Source organism: Labeo rohita, unplaced genomic scaffold (assembly GCF_022985175.1).
Source record: "Labeo rohita strain BAU-BD-2019 unplaced genomic scaffold, IGBB_LRoh.1.0 scaffold_697, whole genome shotgun sequence".
Classification (NCBI taxonomy): Eukaryota; Metazoa; Chordata; class Actinopteri; order Cypriniformes; family Cyprinidae; genus Labeo; species Labeo rohita.
This window is the reverse complement of record NW_026129631.1, coordinates 1,692-29,467: the sequence shown is the minus strand read 5'-3', so window position 1 is coordinate 29,467 and position 27,776 is coordinate 1,692. Positions and strand designations below refer to the sequence as shown.

At 36.7% G+C, this 27,776-nt stretch overlaps 1 protein-coding gene and 1 pseudogene across 1 annotated transcript in view; both read right to left on the bottom strand.

Annotated features, from left to right (window-relative positions):
- The window catches only part of LOC127161626 (ribonuclease inhibitor-like), a gene marked incomplete at its 5' end in the record, with an annotated part of 35,959 nt that extends 11,424 nt beyond the window's left edge, over positions 1-24,535 (bottom strand). The window contains 5 exons of the mRNA XM_051104354.1: positions 6,365-6,535; positions 11,165-11,335; positions 12,446-12,619; positions 14,085-14,255; positions 24,024-24,535. Of these exons, the coding sequence (XP_050960311.1) occupies positions 6,365-6,535; positions 11,165-11,335; positions 12,446-12,619; positions 14,085-14,255; positions 24,024-24,535 (1,199 nt within the window). The remainder of the gene's footprint in view (positions 1-6,364; positions 6,536-11,164; positions 11,336-12,445; positions 12,620-14,084; positions 14,256-24,023) is intronic.
- Positions 24,536-24,590: 55 nt separating this feature from the next.
- LOC127161628 (protein NLRC3-like) lies at positions 24,591-27,419 on the bottom strand (annotated as a pseudogene).
- Positions 27,420-27,776: the final 357 nt, after the last annotated feature.

Below are 27,776 nucleotides of genomic sequence, written 5' to 3'. Positions count from 1 at the left end.
TCCTTAAACACAATATGTTATTCCTTATTCAAATGAACTAAAGCTTAGCTGTAAAGCAAAATCTGACTAAATTAAATCTAAATATAATTGGTTTAAACAACAAAAACAACAACAACAACAACAAAAAACTTTAAATTGTTAGACAGTTCACTTTAGTATCTCCATATTACAGTCACTTTAAAGTTTTAACCTTCTGATGCTCATTTGTGAGGTACACTTGTGCTCTTCATGGTCAAAAGAGACTGAACACCTGAAATATAACTTTTTTTTTTTTTTTCAGTAAAATAAATGTAATATATTTTTGTTCCATATAGTTCTGTGCAAAAATCTTTTTCCACTAGTATTTTCACAAGAATGGGGTCAGTTATTTCTATCTTTTGCTGTAGTGTGTCAGTAGGAAATATCAGTTTACATTTTAAAACATTCATTTTTCCATTAATTTTAATAATCTGGTCAGATTATTTGCACAAGGAGTCTGACAATAGCCAGTGCTCCAGAGATCTGATCTTATCATCATTCAGTTCGTCTGGAATGACATGAAGAAACAGAACAAACTGAGACAGACTAAATCCAGAAGAACTGTGACAACATTTCAAAGATGCTTTAAGAGAGGCTTAAACCTTTTACACAGTTGCATACTTTTATTAGGTTATGGATTTGGATATTTATTCAGACATTCTCAACTACTACTTTGTCATATTTTAAATATTTTTAGTTTGAAAAGTTGATGTAAAGTCTCAGTTTTTGCATTATTATTATTACAGTCAAACCTTAACATAGAAAAAGCATTTTTACACATAACAGCTGCTGGTTGAGAGAACACGTATTTGAATTGGGGGTTTGCGCTGTTAAGATAACAAGACGCTATGCCCCATAAAAAGCTTCACACACAGGCTGAGTGTAACAGGGACTGAGAGGCGAGAGGCGAGTGGATCCAATTGCGAGCTTTTATTGGTGGGACGAAGCAAAGACATGGTCGTACAGGCAGGGTTGAAACAGGAGCAAACAGAAATAACACAGGAAAGACTAGAGAATAATCCAATGAAACGAGCAGAGTCCAGAAGGCAGGCAGCGAACAGTCAAAAACGGGGGAAGCCAGGCAAGGGAACAAAGAACTAGGAATTAGGAAACTGGAAAATGCTAACGACAATAATCACAACAATAATACTCCGTGGCTTGCATGGGGAAAGACCGGGGCTTTTATAGTGACGCTGATTGGTCACATGTGTTGACGCAATCAGCGTGAAGGATACTGGGAGATGTAGTCCGGGGTGTAATGCAACAGTCAGTGTGTGATAAGGTGAGAGTGACCTCTGGTGGTGAGCGGACCACGGAACATCGACCAGATTCGTGACATAGCCCCCCCCCCCCAAGGAGTGGCTTCCAGATGCTCGAAGGGAACAACAGTCCAGGTGAGCGGTAGGGCGGGAGCGAGACAGGGCGAGTGCTGGAGGACCAGGTCCATGTGGAGGGCCCGGTGATTGAGGCAGGACCGACAGAGCGTGAACCCTCCAGGGCGGAGCGGGAGCCGCAGGAGCCCTCTAGTGCGGAGCCGGAGGCGGGGCAGGAGCCCTCTAGGGTGGAACCGGAGGCAGAGCAGGAGGCGCAAGAGCCCTCCAGGGCGGAACCGGAGGCAGAGCAGGAGCCCTCCAGGGCGGAACCGGAGGCAGAGCAGGAGGCGCAAGAGCCCTCCAGGGTGGAGCAGGAGGTGCAGGAGGCCCAGCAGGAGACGCAGGAGGCCTCCAGGGCAGAGCAGGAACCCATGTAATAGACTGGGACCTGGGGAGAACAGGGACAGAGGAGGCAGACAGAATAAAGGGAGAAGCAGAGTGTTTGAGGATGAACGCCGCCTCCCTAGGAGGATCTACAGCCGAAGCTGACACCTCAGGAGGCATTGGCGCAGTTTCACCAACAGGGAAGGCCTCTGAAGCAGACTTGAGACCAGACGAGACCTCTGGAGCAGACTTGAGACCAGACGTGATCTCAGGGGCAGACTTGTGAACAGACGTGACCTTAGGAGTGTAGTGTGCGGCCCACATATTGAGAATAGTGATCGCCATCACACTGGCGGACATGATGTGAGAAAGCTCTGGGCGGTCAGACGAGACGTGACTTGACTCTGGGTGTTCAGACGAGACGTGACTTGACTCCGGGCCGTCAGGCGGGACGGGACTTAACTCTGGGCCGTCAGGCGGGACGGGACTTGACTCTGGGCCATCAGGCGGGACGGGACTTGGCTCTGGAGCAGCAGCAATAACTTCATTTGGCTCATGAAGATCAGCTGTGGTTTGACTTGGTTCGTGGAGATTGGCTGTGACTTGACTTGATTCGTGAAGATCAGTAGTGAACTGACTTAACTCTTGGAGATCAGCAGTGACTTGACTTGGCTCGTGAAGATCAGCGGGGACCTGATTTGACTCATGGAGATTAGCAGTGACTTGATGACTTGATGATGTGACGTTGCTTGACTCAGGAACCACGGCTGTGACGTTGCTTGACTCAGGAACCACGGCTGTGATGTTGCTTGACTCAGGAACCACGGCCTTGACGTGACGTTGCTGGACTTGGAAGCTTGACTGGACTTGGAAGCTACAGCTTTGGCTTGACTTGACTCTGGAACAACAGTCGAAGCTTGACCTGGCTCAGGAGACACGGCTGTAACTTGACTTGACCTAGTATGAACAGCCGCTGTAAGGTGACTTGACTCGTGGAGAACAGGTGTGACTTGGCTTGACTCGTGGGGAACAGCTGTGACTTGGCTTGACTCGTAGGGCACAGCTGTGACTTGGCTTGACTCGTGGAGAACGGCAGCTGTGTCTTGACTTGACTCTGTGTCTTGACCTGACTTGGAAGCCTGACTTGACCCAAGGGTTGCCGCTGCGGTGTGAAGGAGCACCACTTTAGCTGCCCATACCGCCCATACCGTGAGTCCAGCACGTGGGCCATCATGACCACAGGTGGCGTCCGGGTGCTGACCACAGGTTCTGGAATGGCGGCCATATTGTGGAGTGGCTTGGAGACGGCGGCCATCTTGTGCAGTCGCTTGGAGATGGTGGCCATCTTGTGCAGTGGCTCTGGCATGGCAGCCATCTTGTGCAGTGGCTCTGGCGTGGCAGCCATCTTGTGCAGTGGCTCAGTAACTTGACCTGAGACAGGGGCGACAGCTCTTACTTGACTTGACACAGGAAACATAGCTGTAACATGACTTGACAACTTGGAAACTTGACTTGACTCAGGTAAAACACCTGCAACTTGACTTGACTCTGAAACTTGACTTGGGAAGCACAGCTGCAACTTGACTGGACTTGGAAACTTGACTTGACTCAGGAAATGCAGCCGTAACTTTGTATTGCTCTGGTAAATAAATTAACGGTAAATAAATTGTTAAATATACAGGTGCTGGTCATATAATCAGAATATCTTTAAAAAGTTGATTTATTTCACTGATTTCATTCAAGAAGTGAAACTTGTATAATGCATATATCAATCTGTGTGGAATGAATGTATTTCAAGTGTTTATTTCTTTTAATTTTGATGATTATAACTGACAACTAATGAAAACCCCAAATTCAGTACCTCAGAAAATTAGAATATTGTGAAAAGGTTCAGTACTCAAAACACCTGCAAAGGCCTTTAAATCCTGAGGAACACAATCATGAGGAAGACTGCTGATTTGACAGTTGTCCAAAAGACGAGCATTGACACCTTGCACAAGGAGGGCAAGACACAAAAGGTCATTGCAAAAGAGGCTGGCTGTTCACAGAGCTCTGTGTCCAAGCACATTAATAGAGAGGTGAAGGGAAGGAAAAGATGTGGTAGAAAAAAAAAGTGTACAAGCAATAGGGATAACCGCACCCTGGAGAGAACTGTAAAACAAAACCCATTAAAAAATGTGGGGGAGATTCACAAGGAGTGGACTGCAGCTGGAGTCAGTGCTTCAAGAACCACTACGTACAGACGTCTACAAGACATGGGTTTCAGCTTCAGCTGTCGCATTCCTTGTGTCAAGCCACTCTTGAACAACAGACCGTGTCAGAAGCGTCTCGCCTGGGCTAAAGACAAATAGGACTGGATTGCTGCTGAGTGGTCCAAAGTTATGTTCTCTGATGAAAGTAAATTTTGCATTTCCTTTGTAAAGTTTCCACAGTCAGTGATGGTTTGGGTGCCATGTTATCTGCTGGTGTTCGTCCACTGTGTTTTCTGAGGTCCAAGGTCAGCGCAGCTGTATACCAGGACCAGTTTTAGAGCACTTCATGCTTCCTGCTGCTGACCAACTTTGTGGAGATGCAGATTTCATTTTCCAACAGGACTTGGCACCTGCACACAGTGCCAAAGCTACCAGTACCTGGTTTAAGGACCATTGTATCCCTGTTCTTAATTGGCCAGCAAACTAGCCTGACCTTAACCCCATAGAAAATCTATGGGGTATTGTGAAGGGGAAGATGCGATATGCCAGACCCAACAATGCAGAAGAGCTGAAGGCCACTATCAAAGCAACCTGGGCTCTCATAACACCTGAGCAGTGCCACAGACTGATCAACTCCATGCCACGCCACATTGCTGCAGTAATTCAGGCAAAAGGAGCCCCAACTAAGTATTGAGTGCTGTACATGCTCATACTTTTTATGTTCATACTTTTCAGTTGGCCAAGATTTCAAAAATCCATTCTTTGTATTTGTCTTAAGTAATAATCAAATTTTCTGAGTAATCATCAACATTAAAAGAAATAAACACTTGAAATATATCAGTCTGTGTGGAATGAATGTATACATTATACAAGTTTCACTTCTTGAATGGAATTAGTGAAATAAATAAACTTTTTGAAGATATTCTAATTATATGACCAGCACCTGTAAGTAAAACTAAGATTACGTTATTTGGAAGATATAAAACAAATTCTCAAATTGAATTGAAAATTGATGATAAAAATATAGAAAGAGTATATAAAAATACATTTCTTGGTGTAATTTTAGATTATAAATTATGCTGGAAACCTCAAATAAAGAATGTTAAAGCAAAATTGGCTAAGACTATAGTTATTTTGAATAAAGCAAGATATATTTTGGACAATAGATCAATGCATATTTTGTATAATACATTTATATTATATACTGTATTTGAGTTCTTGTGTAGAGATCTGGGGAAATACCTACAAAAGCAATTAACAATCGATATGTATATTACAAAAGAGAGCAATCAGAATTATTAATAATGTGGGATATCTGGAACAGACAAATGTATTATTTTTAAAGTCATATACTGAAGTTTATTGATTTGGTTAAATTTAAAACTGCACACAGGGTGGGTATAATTTGAGGGTTAAACTTTAAAAATGTTAAAATAAGAACAACTTTAAAAAGTATGTGTATCTCTGTCTGTGGGGTGCAGCTGTGGAATGGGTTGGAGCATGTGTTAAAGCAATGTATAAATATTAAACAGTTTAAGACATGGTATAAAGCCATATTACTTAAAGGATATTTGGATATATACAGGTGATTGTGAGGGATGTGGGGGTTAAAAGGTGGATTGTATGAGAATGGGTGATTGGTTGTTTTGGGAAGAAAGTATTTGGTTGGCGTTTATTTTTTGTGGAATTGTTCTCTTACAAAGATATTGGTATAAATAAAAGACATAAGGGAGTGTTTAGGAATTGTATAAGGGGTGGGAAAAAAAAAAGCTTTAGCTTCATCCCACTCCTTTTCGAATATTTTTCTGTAATGTATGAAGTTTTTGGGATGTTTTTTTGTTGGCACGGCAACACACATATGTGTATTTGTTTGTTTTAAATTATGTTTTGTCCAAAATAAAAATGAAAATGAAATGAAACAAAAAGATCTGTATCGTATAAAGTGATATATAACAAACATGTCTTGACTCCACTTGTTAACTTTTTTCTGTTCATCATGAGAGAGCATTTTCATTATGCATGTTGTTTGTTAGTTTTAGAAGATAATTATTTTAAGCAAAATATAAAAATGGTCCAGCGAAAACACTGAACTCCCATACAGTATATTTTATCAGTAAATGTAATGAAAAAACTTAAAAAAAAAAAAAAAAATAGCCTGAAAACATCTTGTCTTAGCTTTTGATATCCAATTATATACACAAACAGATATGCTTCATCACAAACACAAATGAACCATCAAATGTATGTTAAGTTATCCCTACCTTGAACATAACCAAATACAATGATATAGCACAATGTGTTGGCTTAGGACAGTGTCAATGACTGACCAAATCAGAGAAAAACTCTACGGCAGGCATAAATATAAAAGCACAACATACAGACATGTTCTTTATCTAAGTCTAATTTGCACCTTATGTTTTTGTTGAGCTCAATTTTGTCTGTTGTCACACAACTCACCTCAGTATCTCCAAATGACACTTCATATTTCCCAGTCCATGGCAAAGTAGCTTCACTCCTGAATCCTGCAGATTATTATTGCTCATGTTCAGCTCTTTCAGACTGGTATCTGATCCAAGAACTGTAGCCAGAGCTGAACAGCTTTTGTCTGTTAAGCCACAATCATTTAGCCTACGAGGGAAATAAGATTACACAATAATTAGATTGAATCAATTTGCTAAATACCAGAGCTGTAGACTCAAGTCACATTACTCGAGTCCAAAATTTCAGGACTTGTGACTTGACTTGACATAATAAAAGACTTGTGACTCGACTTAAACAACAATGACTAAACACTTGACTTGGACTTGAGCCCTGTCATCATGGCCTGCCTTCTATTTGATTAAAAAAAAAAAAAAAAAAAAAAAAACCTGTTCTGATCAATATAGGCTGGTTACTAAAGCGCATGATCACACTGGCATGATTAGCACAGCTTTTGGCACTAAGCCAGAGACGGACTCACTAAGCGCTTGTTAGTGTTTTCATCCACATGTTTAGGATATTTAATGTTTTAGACATTTAAAATGCACATAATCACTATAAACCACTTACAATAATAATAATAAGAAGAAGAATAAACACTGATGTATATTGAAACAGCAGTAACCTAATAATAGGCTGAACCTTTCGAACATAACAGTTTAAAGGATTGTTAATCTGCATTAATTAGGTCAACCAGAACCGGGAACACTTCCCATAACACCTGATGTACTTGTTGCATTGTAAGAAGAATGGCATTTACGCTAATATTAATCTGTTTCTTTCTTATTCCGAGGTCACCGTAACCACCAGAAAAAAGATTGATTTCAGAAGAAATTGATCAATTCACGTGTTGTATATCCGACAGAAACAATTTTTTAAAACACAATTTGTAAAAATACATTTACTTACACATATTTGTCTGAATAGCTAGAGTTTTACCATGAATAATTTTGCATGCTTTATTTCTTAAACCCTGAACGATGTGGTGCCAGACGTTCGTGGCCACTTGTAGCAAAGTTGACATATTAACTCAACCCCTAGAATTATTACAATATTAAAATTTTATTATGAATGAAGAATAACATGTTGTGATTATTGTTTTAGGATTATTCTACTGCCTTTTTGTGAATTGTTGTCTTTATTACTGTTTTTATGATTATTCTACTTCCTTTTATGTAAAGCACTTTGAATTACCTTTGTATGAAATGTGTTATATAAATAAACTTGCCTTGCCTAAAGATCACAAGGGCTGCTATACGTAAGCCGTCCACCATATAGGAATGTCTGTAAACACCTGAGAGCCGGTGCAACTGCAGTTATATGCATGTATGAATGTTTATATCTATAGTAGACTTCAGAAGATGCTTTTGCTAAACACAATAAAACAAGACAAAACTGTTAGCTAACAAGGCATTTAAAAGATACTTTAGTTTAAAAACCTGTAATATTGAGTTCATACATATTAAAAACACAAATCAATGTGTTCTTATCTCTGAAAGTTTATCCAATTTCCTCAGGAATTTAAATATTATTGATTTTCACATCTTACATTTTACATTTTATCTTGAAACTTATTGATTATTATTGTGAGTGATGACAGACGTAATGACAACAGATCTGGAGTGATTGAATGTGGCATCTACCTATACATATCTATAATACAACCAAACAACTCACTGAGAGCAGAAACTATGGTAACGCAGGACTGTCAGTCATCGGCCGTGGGCGGAGCCTAAACAATGTGCCATCACACTGCTCAGAGAATCAAAACAGCAGGACTAATGAGACTGATTTGTTTTAATGGGGATTAAAAAAAAAGAAGTGAGTGGATTTTTATCATTGTAGGGTGGTTGTGCTCACACACCGTCAACACATATTTATGTCCAAATATTATGGAAAAGTGGATTTTGCATTATAGGTGCACTTTCTTTCAGTCTGTGAGCGCATGGATGCCTGTCCACATACATTGGTGGTCAGTGTTTTTAAATCCTCAGTTTGTAGTCAGTTAACAGGATTTCATTCAGCAGTCACAGCAGAAGTGAGAGACAAAATTTAGTCTATTCAAAAGTTAGTATGAATCTATTCTAAGAAGGCTGGAAGCTGTATTAAAAAGCAAACAATGGTAAATACACTAATAAGATACTGGCTATTTCTAATCTGTTCACATTATGTTCTCTAACCTCTGTGCACTTAAAGGGGTAGTTCACCCAAAAATGAAAATTACCCCATGATTTACTCACCTCAAGCCATCCTAGATGTATATAAATCTCGTGGGGTCAGACTCAAAGGAGAATTAAAATATACTACTGTAACATTACTAGTCATGTGAAATGATGTAAGATACTCACATCAGTGTGTTGAGTTGACAGTGTTTATCCTGCAGTAGAGCAGCGATCTGATTCACTCGTGTGTCTCCTAGTTCATGTCCAATCAGATTCAGTTCTCTCAGGAGTAACGGGTTTTTACCCACAATTCCAGTCACATACTGACAGGCTTCATCTGCAGCAGGACACAAAAACCTGCAGAAGAGAAGATAAAACAGGAATCAATTTATTTAAAAGGGGTCATGGGATGCCCATTTGCCACGCAAAGTAGCTTCACTCCTGAATCCTGCAGATTATTATTGATCATGTTCAGCTCTTTCAGACTGGTATCTGATCCAAGAACTGTAGCCAGAGCTGAACAGCTTTTGTCTGTTAAGCCACAATCATTTAGCCTATGAGGGAAATAAGATTACAGAATAATTAGATTGAATCAATTTGCTAAATACCAGAGCTGTAGACTCGAGTCACATTACTCGAGTCCAAAATTTGAGGACTTGTGACTTGACTTGACATAATACAAGACTTGCGATTCGACTTAGACAACAATGACTCGAAACTTGACTTGGACTTGAGCCCTGTCATCATGGCCTGCCTTTTATTTGAATAAAAACAAAAAGAAAAAACTGTTCTGATCAATAAAGGCTGGTTACTAAAGCGCATGATCACACTGGCATGATTAGCACAGATTTTGGCACTGAGCCAGAGACGGACTCGCTAAGTGAGCGCTTGTTAGTATTTTCATCCACATGTTTAGGATATTTAATGTTTTAGACATTTAAAATGCACATAATCACTATCAATCACTTACAATAATAAGACGAAGATGAAGAATAAACACTGATGTATCAACCAGAACTGGGAACACTTCCCATAACACCTGATGTACTTGTTGCATCGTAAGAAGAATGGCATTTATGCTAATAGTAGTCTGTTTCTTTCTTATTCCGAGGATCCAGTCCATACCCAGCCCAGATGGTGGATCAGCACCTAGAGACGACCTCTACAGCCCTGAATGGACCATGTCAACTAGATGAGCCCCAGAGACGGATCATCAATGAGGAACTTATCACCTAGACAGCCGTCGGCGCAAGACCACAGGAACTAGATTGTTGTGATTATTGTTTTTAGGATTATTCTACTGCCTTTTTGTGAATTGTTGTCTTTATTACTGTTTTTATGATTATTCTACTTCCTTTTATGTAAAGCACTTTGAATTACCTTTGTATGAAATGTGCTATATAAATAAACTTGCCTTGCCTAAAGATCACAAGGGCTGCTATACGTAAGCCGTCCACCATATAGGAATGTCTGTAAACACCTGAGATATGCATGTATGAATATTTATATCTATAGTAGACTTCAGAAGATGCTTTTGCTAAACACAATAAAACAAGACAAAACTGTTAGCTAACAAGGCATTTAAAAGATACTTTAGTTTAAAAACCTGTAATATTGAGTTCATACATATTAAAAACACAAATCAATGTGTTCTTATCTCTGAAAGTTTATCCAATTTCCTCAGGAATTTAAATATTATTGTTTTTTACAACCAGATTTTGCACATTTTTGCATCTTGAAACTTATTGATTATTATTGTGAGTGATGACAGAACATTCCAAGATGGCAGACGTAATGACAACAGATCTGGAGTGATTGAATGTGGCATCTACCTATACATATCTATAATACAACCAAACAACTCACTGAGAGCAGAAACTACGGTAATGCAGGACTGTCAGTCATCGGCCGTGGGCGGAGCCTAAACAATGTGACATCACACTGCTCAGAGAATCAAAACAGCAGGACTAATGCGACTGATTTGTTTTAATGGGGATTAAAAAAGAAGTGGGTGGATTTTTATCATTGTAGGGTGGTTGTGCTCACACACCGTCAACACATATTTATGTCCAAACATCATGGAAAAGTGGATTTTGCATTATAGGTGCCCTTTCTTTCAGTCTGTGAGCGCATGGATGCCTGTCCACATACGTTGGTGGTCAGTGTTTTTAAATTGGTCTTCAATCCTCAGTTTGTAGTCAGTAAACAGGATTTCATTCAGCAGTCACAGCAGAAGTGAGAGACAAAATTTAGTCTATTCAAAAGTTAGTATGAATCTATTCTAAGAAGGCTGGAAGCTGTATTAAAAGCAAACAATGGTAAATACACTAATAAGATACTGGCTATTTCTAATGTGCTCACATTATGTTCTCTAACCTCTGTGCACTTAAAGGGGTAGTTCACCCAAAAATGAAAATTACCCCATGATTTACTCACCTCAAGACATCCTAGATGTATATGAATCTCTTTTCAGACAAATATGATGTATATAAATCAGCTATATTAAAAAAAAATGTCCTGGCTCTTAAAGCTTTATAACGTGGGGTCAGACTCAAAGGAGAATTAAAATATACTACTGTAACATTACTAGTCATGTGAAATGATGTAAGATACTCACATCAGTGTGTTGAGTTGACAGTGTTTATCCTGCAGTAGAGCAGCGATCTGATTCACTCGTGTGTCTCCTAGTTCATGTCCACTCAGATTCAGTTCTCTCAGGAGTAACGGGTTTTTACCCACAATTCCAGTCACATACTGACAGGCTTCATCTGCAGCAGGACCCAAAAACCTGCAGAAGAGAAGATAAAACAGGAATCAATTTATTTAAAGGGGTCATGGGATGCCCATTTTCCACAAGTTGATATGATTCTTTAGGGTCTTAATGAAAAGTCTCTAATATACTTTGATTAAAAATTCTCAATGGTTTTGTAAAACAACACCCTTTTACCTTGACAAAATCAACTCTGCAAAAATCATCTCATTCTAAGGGGTTGTTCCTTTAAATGCAAATGAGCTCTGCTCACCCCGCCCCTCTCTTCTCTCTGTGGAGTGACAATCTTGTTTACATTAGCCGCATTTAGCCGCTAAACTTCCTAACTACCACGTTATAACGGGAGTAAATGACGACCACTATGTTCATTATTATATCCAGCAACACAACACCTCAATCGCTTAGATGGAGATATTCTTGTCTAACTTACAACCCTGCTCTTCAGCATCAAAACAAGTAAATGTCTGGACTGTTACAGCTGAACTGACCTAAGAATCGCTTCATGTCAATCAACTATTGTCAGGAGTGGCCTCTGTGACAGCTGTGACGAGCTCACAATCAACTATTGTGGGCGGCATCTGAGAACGGCATCGATTTGGCTCGATTTGAAAAAGGGGATATTATTTTTACAGATTAATTAAAAACCACTGCATGGATTTTTATCATTATAGGGTAGATTTGTACATACACTGACAACACACATTAATGTTCAAAAGTGAAGTTAGCATCCGATGACCCCTTTAACTGATGTCTGTGTTGATGCAACAGTAATTCTGCTCATTATGAGAGAAACTGCAGGTTCAGGTTCAGACATATTTGTGTGTGCTGAATTATCACCAGTCCTCTCCTGACACACAATACATGTTTGTGGCCTGTTATATAATGTGCTGAATACCAGCACATCTAGTGACCCAAAATGTCTGATTAACCTATAACTTTTAACACAACTAAACTGTGTTGACATTTATCATCAAAACAACAGCAGCTGCAGCATCTGATCTTTCAAGTTTGATCATCTTAAACATTCTTGAAGCAACAAATTATGTACCTTAGTGAAACAGTGAAATAATATAATATAATTTATTCACATGCTTATAATTTATTTTGCATTATTTCATCACATTTTACCTCAGTGTCTTGAGTTGACAGTTTGGATCCTGTAGTAAATCACTGAGCTCCTTCACTCCTGATTGTCCAGGATCATTTCCTGTGAGATCCAGCTCTATCAGGTGTGAAGGGTTTGATCTCAGAGCTGAAGCCAGAGCTTTATAACCTTCTTCAGTGATACTGCAGTCTGAAAGTCTAGAACCAGAATGAAAATGTCACATTCAGATGATTAATCATTTATTCTAGAAATGGCCTAAACGACGTAAATCCCTAAACACAATATGTTATTCCTTATTCAAATGAACTAAAGCTTAGCTGTAAAGCAAAATCTGAATAATTAAATCTAAATATATCATTGATTTAAACAAAAATAAATAAATAAATAAATAAAAAAATAAAAACTTTAAATTGTTAGACGTCAATTCACTGTAGTATCTCCAGCTTACACTTTAAAGCTTTAACCTTCTGATGCTCCTCATTTGTGAGGTACACTTGTGCTCTTCATGGTCAAAAGTGACTGAACACCTGAAATGTAACTTTTTTTTTTTTTAGTAAAATAAATGTAATATATTTTTGTTCCATATAGTTCTGTGCAAAAATCTTTTTCCATTAGTATTTTCACAAGCTAAAAAATGGTTTATGGTCAGTTATTTCTATATTTTGCTGTAGTGTGTCAGTCAGTAGGAAATATCAGTTTACATTTCCAAACATTCATTTTGCCATTAATTTTAATAATCCGGTCAGATTATTTGCACAAGGAGTCTGACAACAGCCAGTGCTCCACACAGAGATCTGATCTCATCATCATCCAGTTCGTCTGGAATGACATGAAGAAACAGAACAAACTGAGACAGACTAAATCCAGAAGAACTGTGACAACATCTCAAAGCTACTTTAAGAGAGGCTTAAAATTTTTACACATAGTTGCTTACTTTTATTAGGTTATGGATTTGGATATATATTCAGACATTCTCAGATACTACTTTTTGTCATGTTTTAAATATTTTTTGTTTGAAAAGTTGATGTAAAGTCTCAGTTTTTGCATTATTATTACTACAGTCAAACCTTAACATAGAAAAAGCATTTTTACACATAACAGCTGCTTTGAAATGATCTGTATCGTATAAAGTGATATATAGCAAACGTGTCTTGACTCCACTAGTTTACTTTTTTCTGTTCATCATGAGAGAGCATTTTCATTATGCATGTTGTTTGTTAGTTTTAGAAGATACTTATTTTAAGCAAAATATAAAAATGGTCCAGACTTCAAGATGAAAACCCTGAACTCCCATACAGTATATTTTATCAGTAAATGTAATGCAAAAACTATAATAATAGCCTGAAAACATCTTGTCTTAGCTTTTGATATCCAATTATATACACAAACAGATATACTTCATCACAGGTACAAATGAACCATCAAATGTATGTCAAGTTATCCCTACCTTGAACATAACCAAATGCAACGGTATAGCACAATGCGTCGGCTTAGGACAGTGTCAATGACAGACCAAATCAGAAAAAAAAAAAAAAAAAAAAAAAAAAACTATGGCAGGCATAAATATAAAAGCACAACATACAGACATGTTCATTATCTAAGTCTAATTTTCACCTTATGTTTTTGTTGAGCTCAATTTTTGCCTATTGTCACACAACTTACCTCAGTATCTCCAAACGACACTTCATATTTTCCAGTCCATGGCAAAGTAGCTTCACTCCTGAATCCTGCAGATTATTATTGCTCATGTTCAGCTCTTTCAGACTGGTATCTGATCCAAGAACTGTAGCCAGAGCTGAACAGCTTTTGTCTGTTAAGCCACAATCATTTAGCCTATGAGGGAAATAAGATTACAGAATAATTAGATTGAATCAATTTGCTAAATACCAGAGCTGTAGACTCGAGTCACATTACTCGAGTCCAAAATTTGAGGACTTGTGACTTGACTTGACATAATAAAAGACTTGCGATTCGACTTAGACAACAATGACTCGAAACTTGACTTGGACTTGAGCCCTGTCATCATGGCCTGCCTTTTATTTGAATAAAAAAAAAAAAAAAAACTGTTCTGATCAATATAGGCTGGTTACTAAAGCGCATGATCACACTGGCATGATTAGCACAGCTTTTGGCACTGAGCCAGAGACGGACTCACTAAGTGAGCGCTTGTTAGTGTTTTCATCCACATGTTTAGGATATTTAATGTTTTAGACATTTAAAATGCACATAATCACTATCAACCACTTACAATAATAAGACGAAGAAGAAGAATAAACACTGATGTATCAACCAGAACTGGGAACACTTCCCATAACACCTGATGTACTTGTTGCATCGTAAGAAGAATGGCATTTATGCTAATATTAGTCTGTTTCTTTCTTATTCCGAGGATCCAGTCCATACCCAGCCCAGATGGTGGATCAGCACCTAGAGACGACCTCTACAGCCCTGAATGGACCATGTCAACTAGATGAGCCCCAGAGACGGATCATCAATGAGGAACTTATCACCTAGACAGCCGTCGGCGCAAGACCACAGGAACCAGATGAGTCCTCTGCAATCTGACTTTGCTGCAACATGGAACTTTTGCATTATTGACACACTATTGTCCTATTTAATACTGTAAAGTTGCTTTGACACAACCTGTTTTGTTAAAAAGCGCTGTATAAATAAACGTGATTGACTGATTGATTGATTGATTGATTTCAGAAGAAATTGATGAATTCACGTGTTGTATATCTGACAGAAACAATTTGTTTAAAACAGAAAATACATTTACTTACACATATTTGTCTGAATAGCTACAGTTTTACCGTGAATAATTTTGCATGCCTCATTTCTTAAACCCTGAATGGTGTGGTGCCAGACGTTCGTGGCTACTTGTGGCAAAGTCGACATATTAACTCAACCCCTAGAATTATTACAATATTAAAATTTTATTTTGAATGAAGAATAACAAAGACTAAAATAGATTATGACTATTATTGCACACGTCTCTGTGACAGCATGAAATGTGAATAATTTGTTATCATCAATATTTGTTGAAGGAATAGCCTATATAAGAACATAAAATAATATAGAACTATAAAAAAACACATCCAATCCATCTTTTAAATCCATTCACTGATTTTTTAACATTTATATACATTATAACTATTCTTATATATTTACTTTTCTGCTTCATTTCATGTATCTCTTTGCCCAGTAATTAACATTCTGTATCAACGTATCAGTTTAGGACTTAAAGTAGCATAAATGTTTTGTAAATATTCTAAATGACACCCGTCAATCATGTCAATAAAAAAAAAAAAAAAAAAAAAAAGTTTATGTCTGTAGACCTACGTCAGTTGGTGGCGATAAATCAGCGCATGTACATTTAGCATGTATTAACAAGTTATTAAATATTTGACTCAGTTGATTCATTAAAATCACTGAATCATTAATAAATGAAACTTAAATGAGACTTAAAATAAATTATTCATTCATTTAGGCCTATATTTCTTCAAAAACAATTATTCATTTCTCAATGAAACGCCACTAATTATTATATATTTAAAATTATGCTTACTATAGACTATTTTTGATTTTAAATTTACTGTAGTAATTAGTACAGACAAACTAATTTGGGCAAACAGCACTAATGACTTGCAACTCGACTTGGACTTGCCCGTCTTGGCTTGGAACTTGACTCAAGACTTGAATGCAAAGACTTGAGACTTACTGCTTACTTGCAAAACAATGACTTGGTCCCACCTCTGCTAAACACACATAATAAATATATTAGTTAATCTATAGCTTTAATTACAATGAATTATACATTTGAAAGTGCTAGATCCATGGTTTCAAGGAAAAGCATTACTGAGCGAATTAAAACTGATTAAAAACCTTAACCATTGTGATCAGGTTCTCAACATTGGCTACAATGCTGTAAAACTTGTAAAAACACAATGCTCTTTACAGAGTGCTCACAAAAAAATATGCACAGGAATGTTTGAAAGCAGCTGCCTATCAGCGAGTACCACATTGGCCCAGTATTTGGTACTACTGGTACTGCAGAAAGGCTGGAATCATACATCAAAATACATCAAAATCACTAGCTGATTATCTGTTGACATTTACTGCAAACATTTGAGAGGACATTTGATTGACTAACCATCATCATTCAAAATACTTTTCTCACGTCAAACCTCAGCATCCCTGAACAAAGCACTTTCTGCTACTAACATTAATTGTTACATTGTACATTTTTTCTATATTTTTACAATTTTTGATGGTGGTCATTTTTATCCATGAGGACTACACGTGTGACTATTTGTTATTTATTTATTTGTTTTTTTTACAACCACTTTTTGATTCATGGCATCATTTTTTGGTGTGCCGTAAATGCTATAAAAGTTACCAAGTTTTGTACCATTCCAATGAAGCTACAATTTTCAAAATGTATAATATTTTGGACAAAAGTGACTGAAGAGTTCACCCTCAGTAAAACTGCATCAGGCCCCCTCTCTGATCAGCTAATGTTTTTTCATCTAGAGCCAAACATGCTTCATTAAAGCCATTTCTGCTCCATGTGTGTTGCTTCTCTATGCCGCTAAAGATGTAAAGCACTACAAGAGATGTAGATGATGTGGTTATTTAAAAAACTGCAGCAAAACAGACTTTCAAAAACATGTTTGATATTTTTTCTAAAATGATCCAAAAACAATGCAGTAAATAACAAGTGTAGTATTTCTGGCAGGTAGTGTTGTCAAAAGACCCGGTACTTCAGTACCAAGTCAGTACTAAAAAAAATTAAATGTTACAGTACCAGGTTTTATTAAGTACCGGTGGTACCAAGCACCCGGTCAACCCAGTTCTTGCTGAGCTATCCGAAAAGTGCGCACTGCACAGTTGCATCTTCTTCATAAAAGCACAGAGACATGGTGACCGGTGGTGCTGCTGATGCGGCTGCTCTGAATCCGCTTGTTGAAAAGAACTTAATAAAACACCTCAAAGACTGATTTAATGAAAGAGTTCAAGCAGGTAAGTTTTAATTTAATTTTATATTTAGAGCTTTTGTTATATAAATTATACCCTAAATAAACATCGCCATTTGCTTAGTTAATCATTAGCACAAGCGCGGCTAATGCTAATGCGAGTATTAAAATAAACTTCTTTATTAAGTGTTTAATGCTCCTATAACCTTTTTTAAAAAAAATATATATACAGTACTGTGCAAAAGTCTTAGGCCACTAGTATTTTCATCAGCTAAAAAATGGTTTAAAGTCAGTTAAAGTCAGTCTTTTGCTGTAGTGTGTCAGTAGGAAATATCAGTTTACATTTCTAAACATTCATTTTGCCATTAATTATAATAATCCAGTGAGATTTTTGTGTGGAGCACAGGCTGTTGTCAGACTCCTTGTGCAAACAAACTGAAAAATCCAGTCTGTTTTAAAAAGAAAAAAATAGACAGACTAAATCCAGAAGAACTTACAACATCTCCAAGATGCTTTAAGAGACAACCTACAAAACAGTACTGTTTTTTTAGGCAGTTAGGCACATAAAATGAGGATGCTGTCAAAAAAAAATAGATTTTCTTTATCAATGAACTTCTATTAACTAAAATAAATGTGTGATGTGAAATAAGCTCATCTTGGAGACGTTGCCAAATTTACCTGTCTCAGTTTTTTATGTCATTCCAGAGACAGACTGGACGATGGTGAGATCAGATCTCTGTGTTGAGCACTGGCTGTTGTCAGACTCTTTGTGCAAACAAAAATCTCACTGGATTATTACAATTAATGGCAAATGTTTGGAAATGTGAACCGATCATTTTTACTGACACACAGCAAAAGACAGAAATAACTTACTTTAAACCATTTTTTAGCTGGTGGAAATACTAGTGGTAAAACTACAGTACTATATATTTACACACCTGAGGCTTTTAAATGACCTGTGTCGCTAAAATATGTGTTAGAGAACAAATGTACAAATGTATGGTTAATGTTTATAGCCTTAAAATCTGTCCATTAGAAAAGCAGTTCTAGGCTATGAAATATAGTTTGCGCAGTTGATTAAATTAAAGTACAGTCAAATACAGTCCTGTATAGTTTGGTAAAAGATACCATTCATTAACATGACTTAATATATGATCAAGTTACAGTGAGTGAACATTAATTAATGTGTGTGAATGTTATTTTATACAAGCACTTGATCGTTCATGTTTGTTCAATTTGCTAAATACAATTAATACATTTATTTTTCATCTATTCATCTATAAACCTAACAGACCACTCAGATCATTAGGATCGAGTCAGTTAGAAATACCAAGGGTTCACACAAAACAAGGGGAATCCGCTTTTAGCTATTATGCTGCCCGCAGTTGGAATCAGCTTCCAGAAGAGATCAAATGTGCTAAAACATTAGCTACATTTAAATCTAGACTCAAAACTCATCTGTTTAGCTGTGCATTTACTGAATGAGCACTGTGCTACATCCGAACTGACTGCACTATGTATAATCATTTTCTGTTTTTAACTGTCTTAAATTTATTTTAAATCAATTTTTAAATCATTTTAAAAGTTTTATTTATTTTTTATTATTGTTTTTATGATTATTTTACTGCCTCTTTGTGAATTATTTTATTATGATTATTATTATTGTTTTTATGATTATTCTACTTCCTTTTATGTACAGCACTTTGAATTACCTTTGTGTATAAAATGTGCTATATAAATAAACTTGCCTTGCCTGTAATTACAATGAATTATACATTTGAAAGTGCTAGTTCCATGGTTTCAAGGAAAAGCATTACTGAGCGATTCTGATTAAACACCTTAATCATTGTGATCAGGTTCTCAACACTGGCTACACACAATGCTGTAAAAACATGTTGTAAAAACACAATGCTCTTTACAGAGTGCTGACAAAAAAATATACACAGGAATGTTTGAAAGCAGCTGCCTATTAACGGGTACCACATTGACCCAGTATTTGGTACTACTGGTACTGCAGAAAGGCTGGAATTATACATTAAAATAAATCACAATCACTAGTTAGCTGATTATCTGTTGGCATTTACTACAAACATTTGAGTGGAAATTTGATGGACTAAACATCATCATTTAAAATGTCAAACCTCAGCATCCCTGAACAAAGCACTTTCTGCTGTTAAATGAGAGTTAACAGTTAAATACACATAAATTAAAGGTGCATTTACATCACAGTGTGTTTCATCACTTTTAATTCGCCTGTGCAGACTTGCACATTGTTGTACCAACGCTTGTGTGAACTTTTTTTGACTAATTTAAATTATTTTTGGTTAATATATGTAAGCGCACGGACATGATAGATGAAACGTTCGATTGTGTTCTTGTTGAACATCTGTTCACCGGTTAATTTTTGTTCGTGTTGTAAATGCAGCGCAGTTTCATAAACGGCTTCTATTAACTTACTTAATAGAGTTAACAATTCGATCTTTTTCATGCACATAATTGATAATATTCAGAGTTCGATATTAAGAAAGTTCAACCGCGTGGTCATCAGCATGGCGTTTGTGTTTAACAAATGTGAATGACCACAGAAACCATTTATTTCACCAGATTGTTCGTTCAAGGGTTTTAGTAAATGCAGCGCGAACTATTTAACATTTCACATTACTTTTTGTATGTTAAGTATTAACACATATATACAAATCAATATTTTTCATGCATGTGATGGAAAATATTTCAAGTTAGATATTGAAAAAATGCAAGCTAATGCTAATCCACATGGTGTTAGCCAAGATAATTAGTTACTTAAAATATCTTAACAAATAAGTCTGTTCTGCCTTGTCATGCTTGATAGCTTTACAAAATGTTTGTAAAAAACTAAACCGATCTTTCATTTTAAATACAGTTTGCTTTGTGGTTAACCAGATATAACCTATCTAATGTGGATTTTTTTTTATATATACTTTGCAGGTTCCAAGAAAACCACAAGCAAAATGTGGACATGTAAGTACTGTGTGTTTTCGTGTGACAAAAGAGGTCATTTGTTAAAACAGACTCAATTACAGACTCAAACATGGGAGCTATGCAAGAAGCCAACCTTTTCCATGCCTATACCAGGAGTGTTTATGTACTTTCAAGTCTTTTAATAGCCTTAAAATACACTTGTCTCGTTTTCATACAATATCACAGGAACAGCAGTCTGTAAGACCGTTTCAAGTTAAGCTTCGATGCCAGCTTTGTGATTTTCTTGAACCATGTCAGGATACTGAATATTTTGCCCACCTTCGGCGTAGACACCTCAAAGACCACCAAAGTGTTCAGTGTCCATTTCAAGGCTGCAGCTTTGAGAGCAAAGTATATTCTACTTTCAGTTCTCACAAATCTAAGCATCACAGAAATCACAATGAGACCATGTTTAAACCAGAGTTGGTAGTAAGAATAGGAAGTAATGAAAATGATGGCAGTATTAGAGATGCTCAGCAATGTTCCCATCAGATGATATCAGAAGAATTAGACCAGGATAATGTCACAGATGATGTCAGTGGAGAAGCCAGTGAGACAGAAATTCAAGATTTAGCACAACAGTTGGAGCATAACTTTCTCAAAAACTACAAATGGCGACACGTCGATGTCACTTCCCTGGTTTGGGAAAAGCATGTAAAAGTCCACCTAATACGTTGACATGCACACAGACATAGTAGGTGGACTTTTTGTGTGCTTTTCCCAAACCAGGGAAGTGACGTCGACGTGTCGCCATTTGTAGTTTTTGAGACTAGTAGGGATCGCGTAAAAGTTGTTTTTAAAACACTCATGGTGGACTTACAAATTTTCCGATGCAGCGTTTTGTGAGTACATACCCTATTTACACTACTGTAGAAGTTTGGTAAGATTACTTGCACGTTTAGTGGTGCAATTTACAAGACACATCACATGTTCCATGTAGGGCAGTAGCAAGCCATTCGAAAAACTCTGATATCTCCCTCAATGTTCGACTAAGGTAGTAAAAAAAAAAAAAACTTCGGATGGGGTATTTACATGGGCTTCGGAGTGCATAGCAATGAAGTCAAATCTACTCCGAACCATCCCTTTAAGCAAAATGGACAGAACAATATTTAGTAGAAATTTTCTGTGACAATTATCTTTCTGCCTCTACTGTACCTCAGACCTCAGACCTTGCTGACATGAGATGCGCTGCTATAAGAGGGCTTCCTGTTATACTTGGTGATGACCCAACAGAGTTCTTCAAAACATGCGTTGTAAGTATTATTTTTCTCTGCCATTTAAAACTTAAATGTACTCTAGAATAATTACATTAAGTTATAGTGATCTCATCATCACTGTGTATATCATTTAAATTAATTTATAATATTTTGATAATACAACATTATTATTACTAAAGGAACACTCCACTTTTTTGGGAAATAGGCTCATTCTCCAACTCCCCAGAGTTAATAAGTTGAGTTTTACCATTTTGAAATCCATTCAGCCGTTCTCCTGTTCTGGCGATATCACTTTTAGCATAGCTTAGCATAGATCATTGAATCCTATTAGACCAGTAGCATCGCGTTCAAAAACGATCAACCTATTTAAAACTTGACCCTTCTGTAGTTATACTGTGTACTAATACGGACGAAAAATGTAAAGCTGCAATTTCCTAGACCGATAAGATTAGGAACTACACTCTCATTCCGGTGTAATAGTCAAGGAAGTTTGCTGCTGTAACATGGTCGAAGCAGTCGGAGTAATATCACACAGCGCCTGAAATTAGTTCCCAGCTAGGTTAGCATTTGCACATGTGCTGTGTGTATTACTCTGCCTGCTTCGGCCATATTACGGCAGCAAACTTCCTTGACTATTACAGCAGAATGCGAGTGTAGTTCCTAATCTTATCGGTCTAGAAAATCACAGCTTTACATTTTTCACTGGTATAAGTACATGATATAACTACAGAAGAGCCAAGTTTTAAATAGGACATATATCGAAACTTGTTGGTCATTTCTGAACGTGATGCTATTGGTCTAATAGGATTCAGTGATCTATGCTAAAAGTGACATCACCAGAACAGGAAAATGGCTGAATGGATTTCAAAACAGTAAAACTCAACTTATTAACCTGGGGGGAGAATGAGCCTATTTCCAAAAAAGTGGAGTGTTCCTTTAAGAAACAGACAAACATATATTAATATTTACTTTACAGAATTGTATGCACATAATTGACAAAGCATCCCAAATCACTTACACAGTACATGTTTCTCTTTATTTATCCACATGTTTGTTAAAAGTTAATCTTAAAGAATATTAGACGGCTAATTTTTTTATTTAATTTTTTATAATTCCTGCTTCCATATCCAGTCTTCTGCTGATGAGGAGTTTCCGCATGTTCCACTTGGAATCCTAACCAAAGAAAGTGAAGCTGTGGCACAGCATCTCCAGTCTTTCCACCTCCATCCATCCTCTGTGGGAATTATTTTAGAAGGGAATGTGGTGATGGACAATTTGGAGAATCTGCCTCAGGCTATGTGTCTACTCTTTGGATTGACCTACGCCCTGCATCTCGACTATCCCAAGTGTATGACCAAGACATTTCATTTCATTCAGCAGGTGATGCTATGCTTGGGTAAAAAGGAGCTAAAAGGCAAAATTTTGGCACTGTCAAATCAACTCGCCATATGAGACGTTCAAGTCTTCATTTCATGTAAACTATGCCTATTTGTTAAATGTTTAAGCACTTTAATAGTACATTATATGCCTATTCAGAGGTTGTATATTTTTCCTCTTCACAGTTTGGCTAATGTTTACATGTACATTTATGTTGTTTAATATAACATGTTGTGCCTATTCAGGATTAGGCAAATGTTTATGCAACATATTGATGTTTTACAATATGTAAAAGTTTTCAAGTGTAAGTGATCACAGTGTGCCTATTCAGATTTTGGCAAATGCTTATGCCTTATAGTAAAGCAGTAATTCATATTCTGCCTTTAGTTAGGCAAATGTTTATGCAATAGTGTAACTATATATGAGTACATAGTGTGCCTATTTAGAGTTTGGCAAAGATGCATAATAATGCATTGAAAAGTTGGCGAAGTTACTTTTTTGAAATGTTGAATTTGAAAATTCAAATAAATCCTTGTAAGATGCATTTTTTTGGTGGCTTATTGTGCATTGTAGAGTAAATTCTACATTTTAGTTATTATAACAGATTATGTTAGTTCCAATAACTAAAAGTTTTCAATAAAATTATATGTAAAAGTTAAGTTCTTTAAACGTAAGATCTCTTGCTTGTTCAACAAGACAAAATTAACTTTTTTAGGGGAACGAGTTTCCATAATTTTTTTACGTTGAATCAACGTATATGGGCTTACAGTGTACTAACATGTTTCAAGAAGAACAAAACACTTCATTCTCATCTAAAGAAAAACACAAGAACATCTGTTTTATCATTTTCCATTACATTTTATATTTCTCTATAATTTTCCCATGCATTATCCAGGACTACAAAATCAGTAATTAATTTGCAAGCTTTTCGAGGGTGCATGGGAACCCTATATAGATGTTTCTTTGTTGTTGTTGTTGTTTTTTGTTTTGTTTTGTTTTGTTTTTTTAGATTAAAGCAAAAATGATCGACTTACAGAGCTCTTTTAGATGTTTTGATGACTGCCAATAATCTAATGAGACACTCGTCTGATTTCTTGAATTTCTGAAGCTCAAACTCCTCCAGCTCCTCCTCTGATGTCAACAACACAAAGGCCAAAGCAGACCACTGGGCAGGTGAAAGATCAGCAGATGAGAGACTTCCTTTGCTAAGGTGGGTCTGAATGTCTTTCACCAGAGTTTGGTCGTTCAGTTCATTCAGACAGTAGAACAGATTGATGGATCTCTCTGGAGACAGATTAGCTTCAAATTTCTGCTTGATGTACTGAACTATTTCCTTTTTGATTTGGTCATTTCCATCCTGCTGTGTCAACAGACCCTGTAAGAGTCGCTGATTGGACTGGAGTGACAAACCAAGGAGGAATCGAAGAAAAAGATCCAGGTGTCCATTATCACTCTCTAGTGCCTTGTCCACTGCAGTCTTGAGCAAATCAATCATGTTTCGTTTGGACCGGCGTGACAGTCTGGGAAGGAAGTGAGGGACTCCGCATGCACCTTGTCCACTGCTCTTGAACAAATCATCTTGGTTTTACTTTTGTTTTCTCTTAGAGTTGATCAAACACACATTTATTCTTTATGTCTAGAAACAGATGAGCATAAAGGGCTGCAATAAACTCTTGAATGCTCAAGTGAACGAAGCAGTACATGGTACCAAGAACAATCCCTGTTTCCTCCTTAAAGATCTGGGTACACATGCCTGAATACACTGATGCCTTATAGACATCAATACCACAATCTTTCAGATCTGTGTCATAGAAGATCACATTGTTTTTTTCCAGCTGATGAAATGCCAGTTTCCCAAGTGAAAATATGGCATCTTTATCCCAGGAAACATCTGGTGTATATTCTCCATCATACTTTCGTCTGCTCTGCAGGATCTGAAATCTGAGAAAGTGCGCGTACATTTGTGTCAGAGTCTTTGGAGTGTCTTCAATATTTGATTCCTGCAGTTTTTTGGAGGCGTCATCAGCCTGATTATTTTTCACAACATTATTTCTTTTCGCCTCTAAAATGTTCTGGAGAACAGTGGCTGAAATCCAGCAGAAGACTGGGATGTGGCACATGATAAAGAGACTCTTTGATTGTTTAACATGATCAATGATTTCTTTGGCCAGATTCTCATCCGTGATTCTTTTTCTGAAGTACTCCTCCTTTTGGGGATCATTGAATCCTCGTATCTCTGTCAGCCGGTCGATACAGTCAGGAGGAATCTTACTGGCAGCTGCTGGTCTGGTGGTGATCCAGATGAGAGCAGAAGGAAGCAGATTTCCCTTGATGAGGTTTGTTAGGAGAACATCCAGAGATGATGGTGAAGACACATCATGCAATGTCTCATTTTCCTTAAAGTTTAAAGGAAGACGAAATTCATCCAAACCATCAAGAATGAACAGAACTTTTTGGTTCCTTCTTGTAAGGTTCAGTCCTTTTGTCTCTGGGAAAAATTGAGTTATAAGGTCCATCAAACTTAGTTTTTCTTTCTCCTTTAAGTTCATCTCTCTGAATGGAAGAGGAAATATGAAGCTGATATCTTGATTTTCTTTTCCTTCAGCCCAATCCAGAACAAACTTCTGTACAGAGACTGATTTTCCGATGCCAGCAACTCCTTTTGTCAGTACAGTTCTGATCTGCTTGTCTTGTTTAGGTGTTTCAAACAAATTTGTGCATTCAACCTGTATCTCTTGTGATTCATGACGCCTGGAAGCAACTTCAATCTGTCTTACCTCATGTTCAGTATTGACCTGTTCACTACAACCCTGAGTGATATAGAGATCTGTGTAGATGTTATTCAGAAGTGTAGAGTCACCTTGCTTTGCAATTCCTTCAAACACACATTGATACTTTTCCTTTAAGCTACATTTTAGCTGATGAATGAAGAACAGCTCATCTAAACACAGGGACAAAAAAAACAGATTTTTTTTTTTTTTTTTTTTTAGTTTTAGTTTTACTGTTTTCTCCATTACATTTATAAGTGACAATGTGACAGATGATCACGAGTCTCTTACCTTCTAAAGTATCAGCAGCTTCATCTTGCTTCATCTCTCTCAGGAAGTAGAGTGTGAGATCAAGAGCTGCTTCTTTGATACTGCATCTGTTCTCATTAAAATCCTTCACAAAGTATTGTAAGTCTTCTTCTTGTAATATTTTCTTAAACTTTTCCAGCTCATTCTTCAGAAATGTGATAATTTTGCTTTCAAGACCCTAAAAAAAAAAAAAAAAAAAAAAATCAAAGAAAAATACATTTTTCCTTTTCCATTTTTATGTGTTCCTAAAAGAATACATAAATGATCAAGATAAAACAGAAATCAAAAGTTAAGCACAGTGAATTTGACTTTTTCATTTATTATAAATGTAAACATTATTGAAAATGTGTTTTCCTACCTGGAAGATCCACAGGAGATTGTCTTTGTAATTCTTGTGTTTCCTGTGAGTCTGGACGTCTGAATCTAATGTCTCATATTGAACCCTATTAGTGAATAAAATGAAGTACTGCATTTTCAGGGAAATTATTAGAAAACTAGATTGCAAATTTTTTTTTTTTTTTTTTTTAACAAAGACAGAGAGCAATAGCTGTTTAAGTTCACACTGTTAAAGTATAGGATCTATTTAAGTATAAATTTAGGTAAATATTAGGTCTCATTTTAATCTTTGCTGTTGCTCTTAGCATCTTAATGAAAATGCTAATAAATATTTACACAATATAGATTCATGATAAATATTCAATGAAATATTTTCTCGCAGTCCATGTGCAACCAACAATAAGAAAAACATTAAATACCTTTTGGTAGATGATGCTTTTTTCTCACTGAAGTTTGGTGGCAAACATCTTTTGACCAGTCACTCTTCACAGACACAGAGCTGGACACATGTGAGTCTGATCTTACACTAATGACACAAAGAACAGAGAAAAACAAAAGAAACAATATTACACAATGTATTTCAGTCTAATTTATAAAGTTTTAATGTTGTAAATGGTAGTTAATATACAGATATAGCCATGCATTTGTTCTTCTATGCCTATAAATGTTTGGTTGCATGATCTACTCTATTTTCTATGGTGAATTTATGTCTCGTAATGTCTGCCTGTATAATTGTATTATTGGAAAGAAGCTCCAGACAGAGTTCATTAAAAGTCACCATATGTTGTGTTCAGTGATTGATTTTTTTTTTTTTTTATTCAGTCAACATCTATCAGAGAACCACAGTGATGAAAATAGCTAACATAATGCTATAATGTCATACCTTTTGGTAGATGATGTTTTTTTCTCACTGAAGTTCGGTGGTTTACCTTCTTTTGACCAGTCACTCTTCACAGACACAGAGCTGGACACATGTGAGTCTGATCTTACACTAATGACACAAAGAACAGAGAAAAACTATAGGAGATACTTCAGTCTCATTTGAAGAGATTTTATGAGCCAAATGGGAGTTTGTTTAGTCCAGTTTAACACAAACTAATTCACTAACTCATCAGGCCTGTTATAAAGGAATCATCTAACAGTCAAGTGAAGCGCTGCTTTCTCATCCTGCACAATTTCTACTTCACTAAAAAAACACAACTGACTATAATATAATATAATATAATGAACAACAAACTGTGTACAGTGAACGAGTCTGAGAAAGACACAAAAATCTTTTGCGTTTCCTTTAAAAATATTTGCAAATCTACACTGTTAGAGTTTGACCTATTTTAGTATTAATTTAAATTAGATGTAGTTTGCCCATTTTTTACA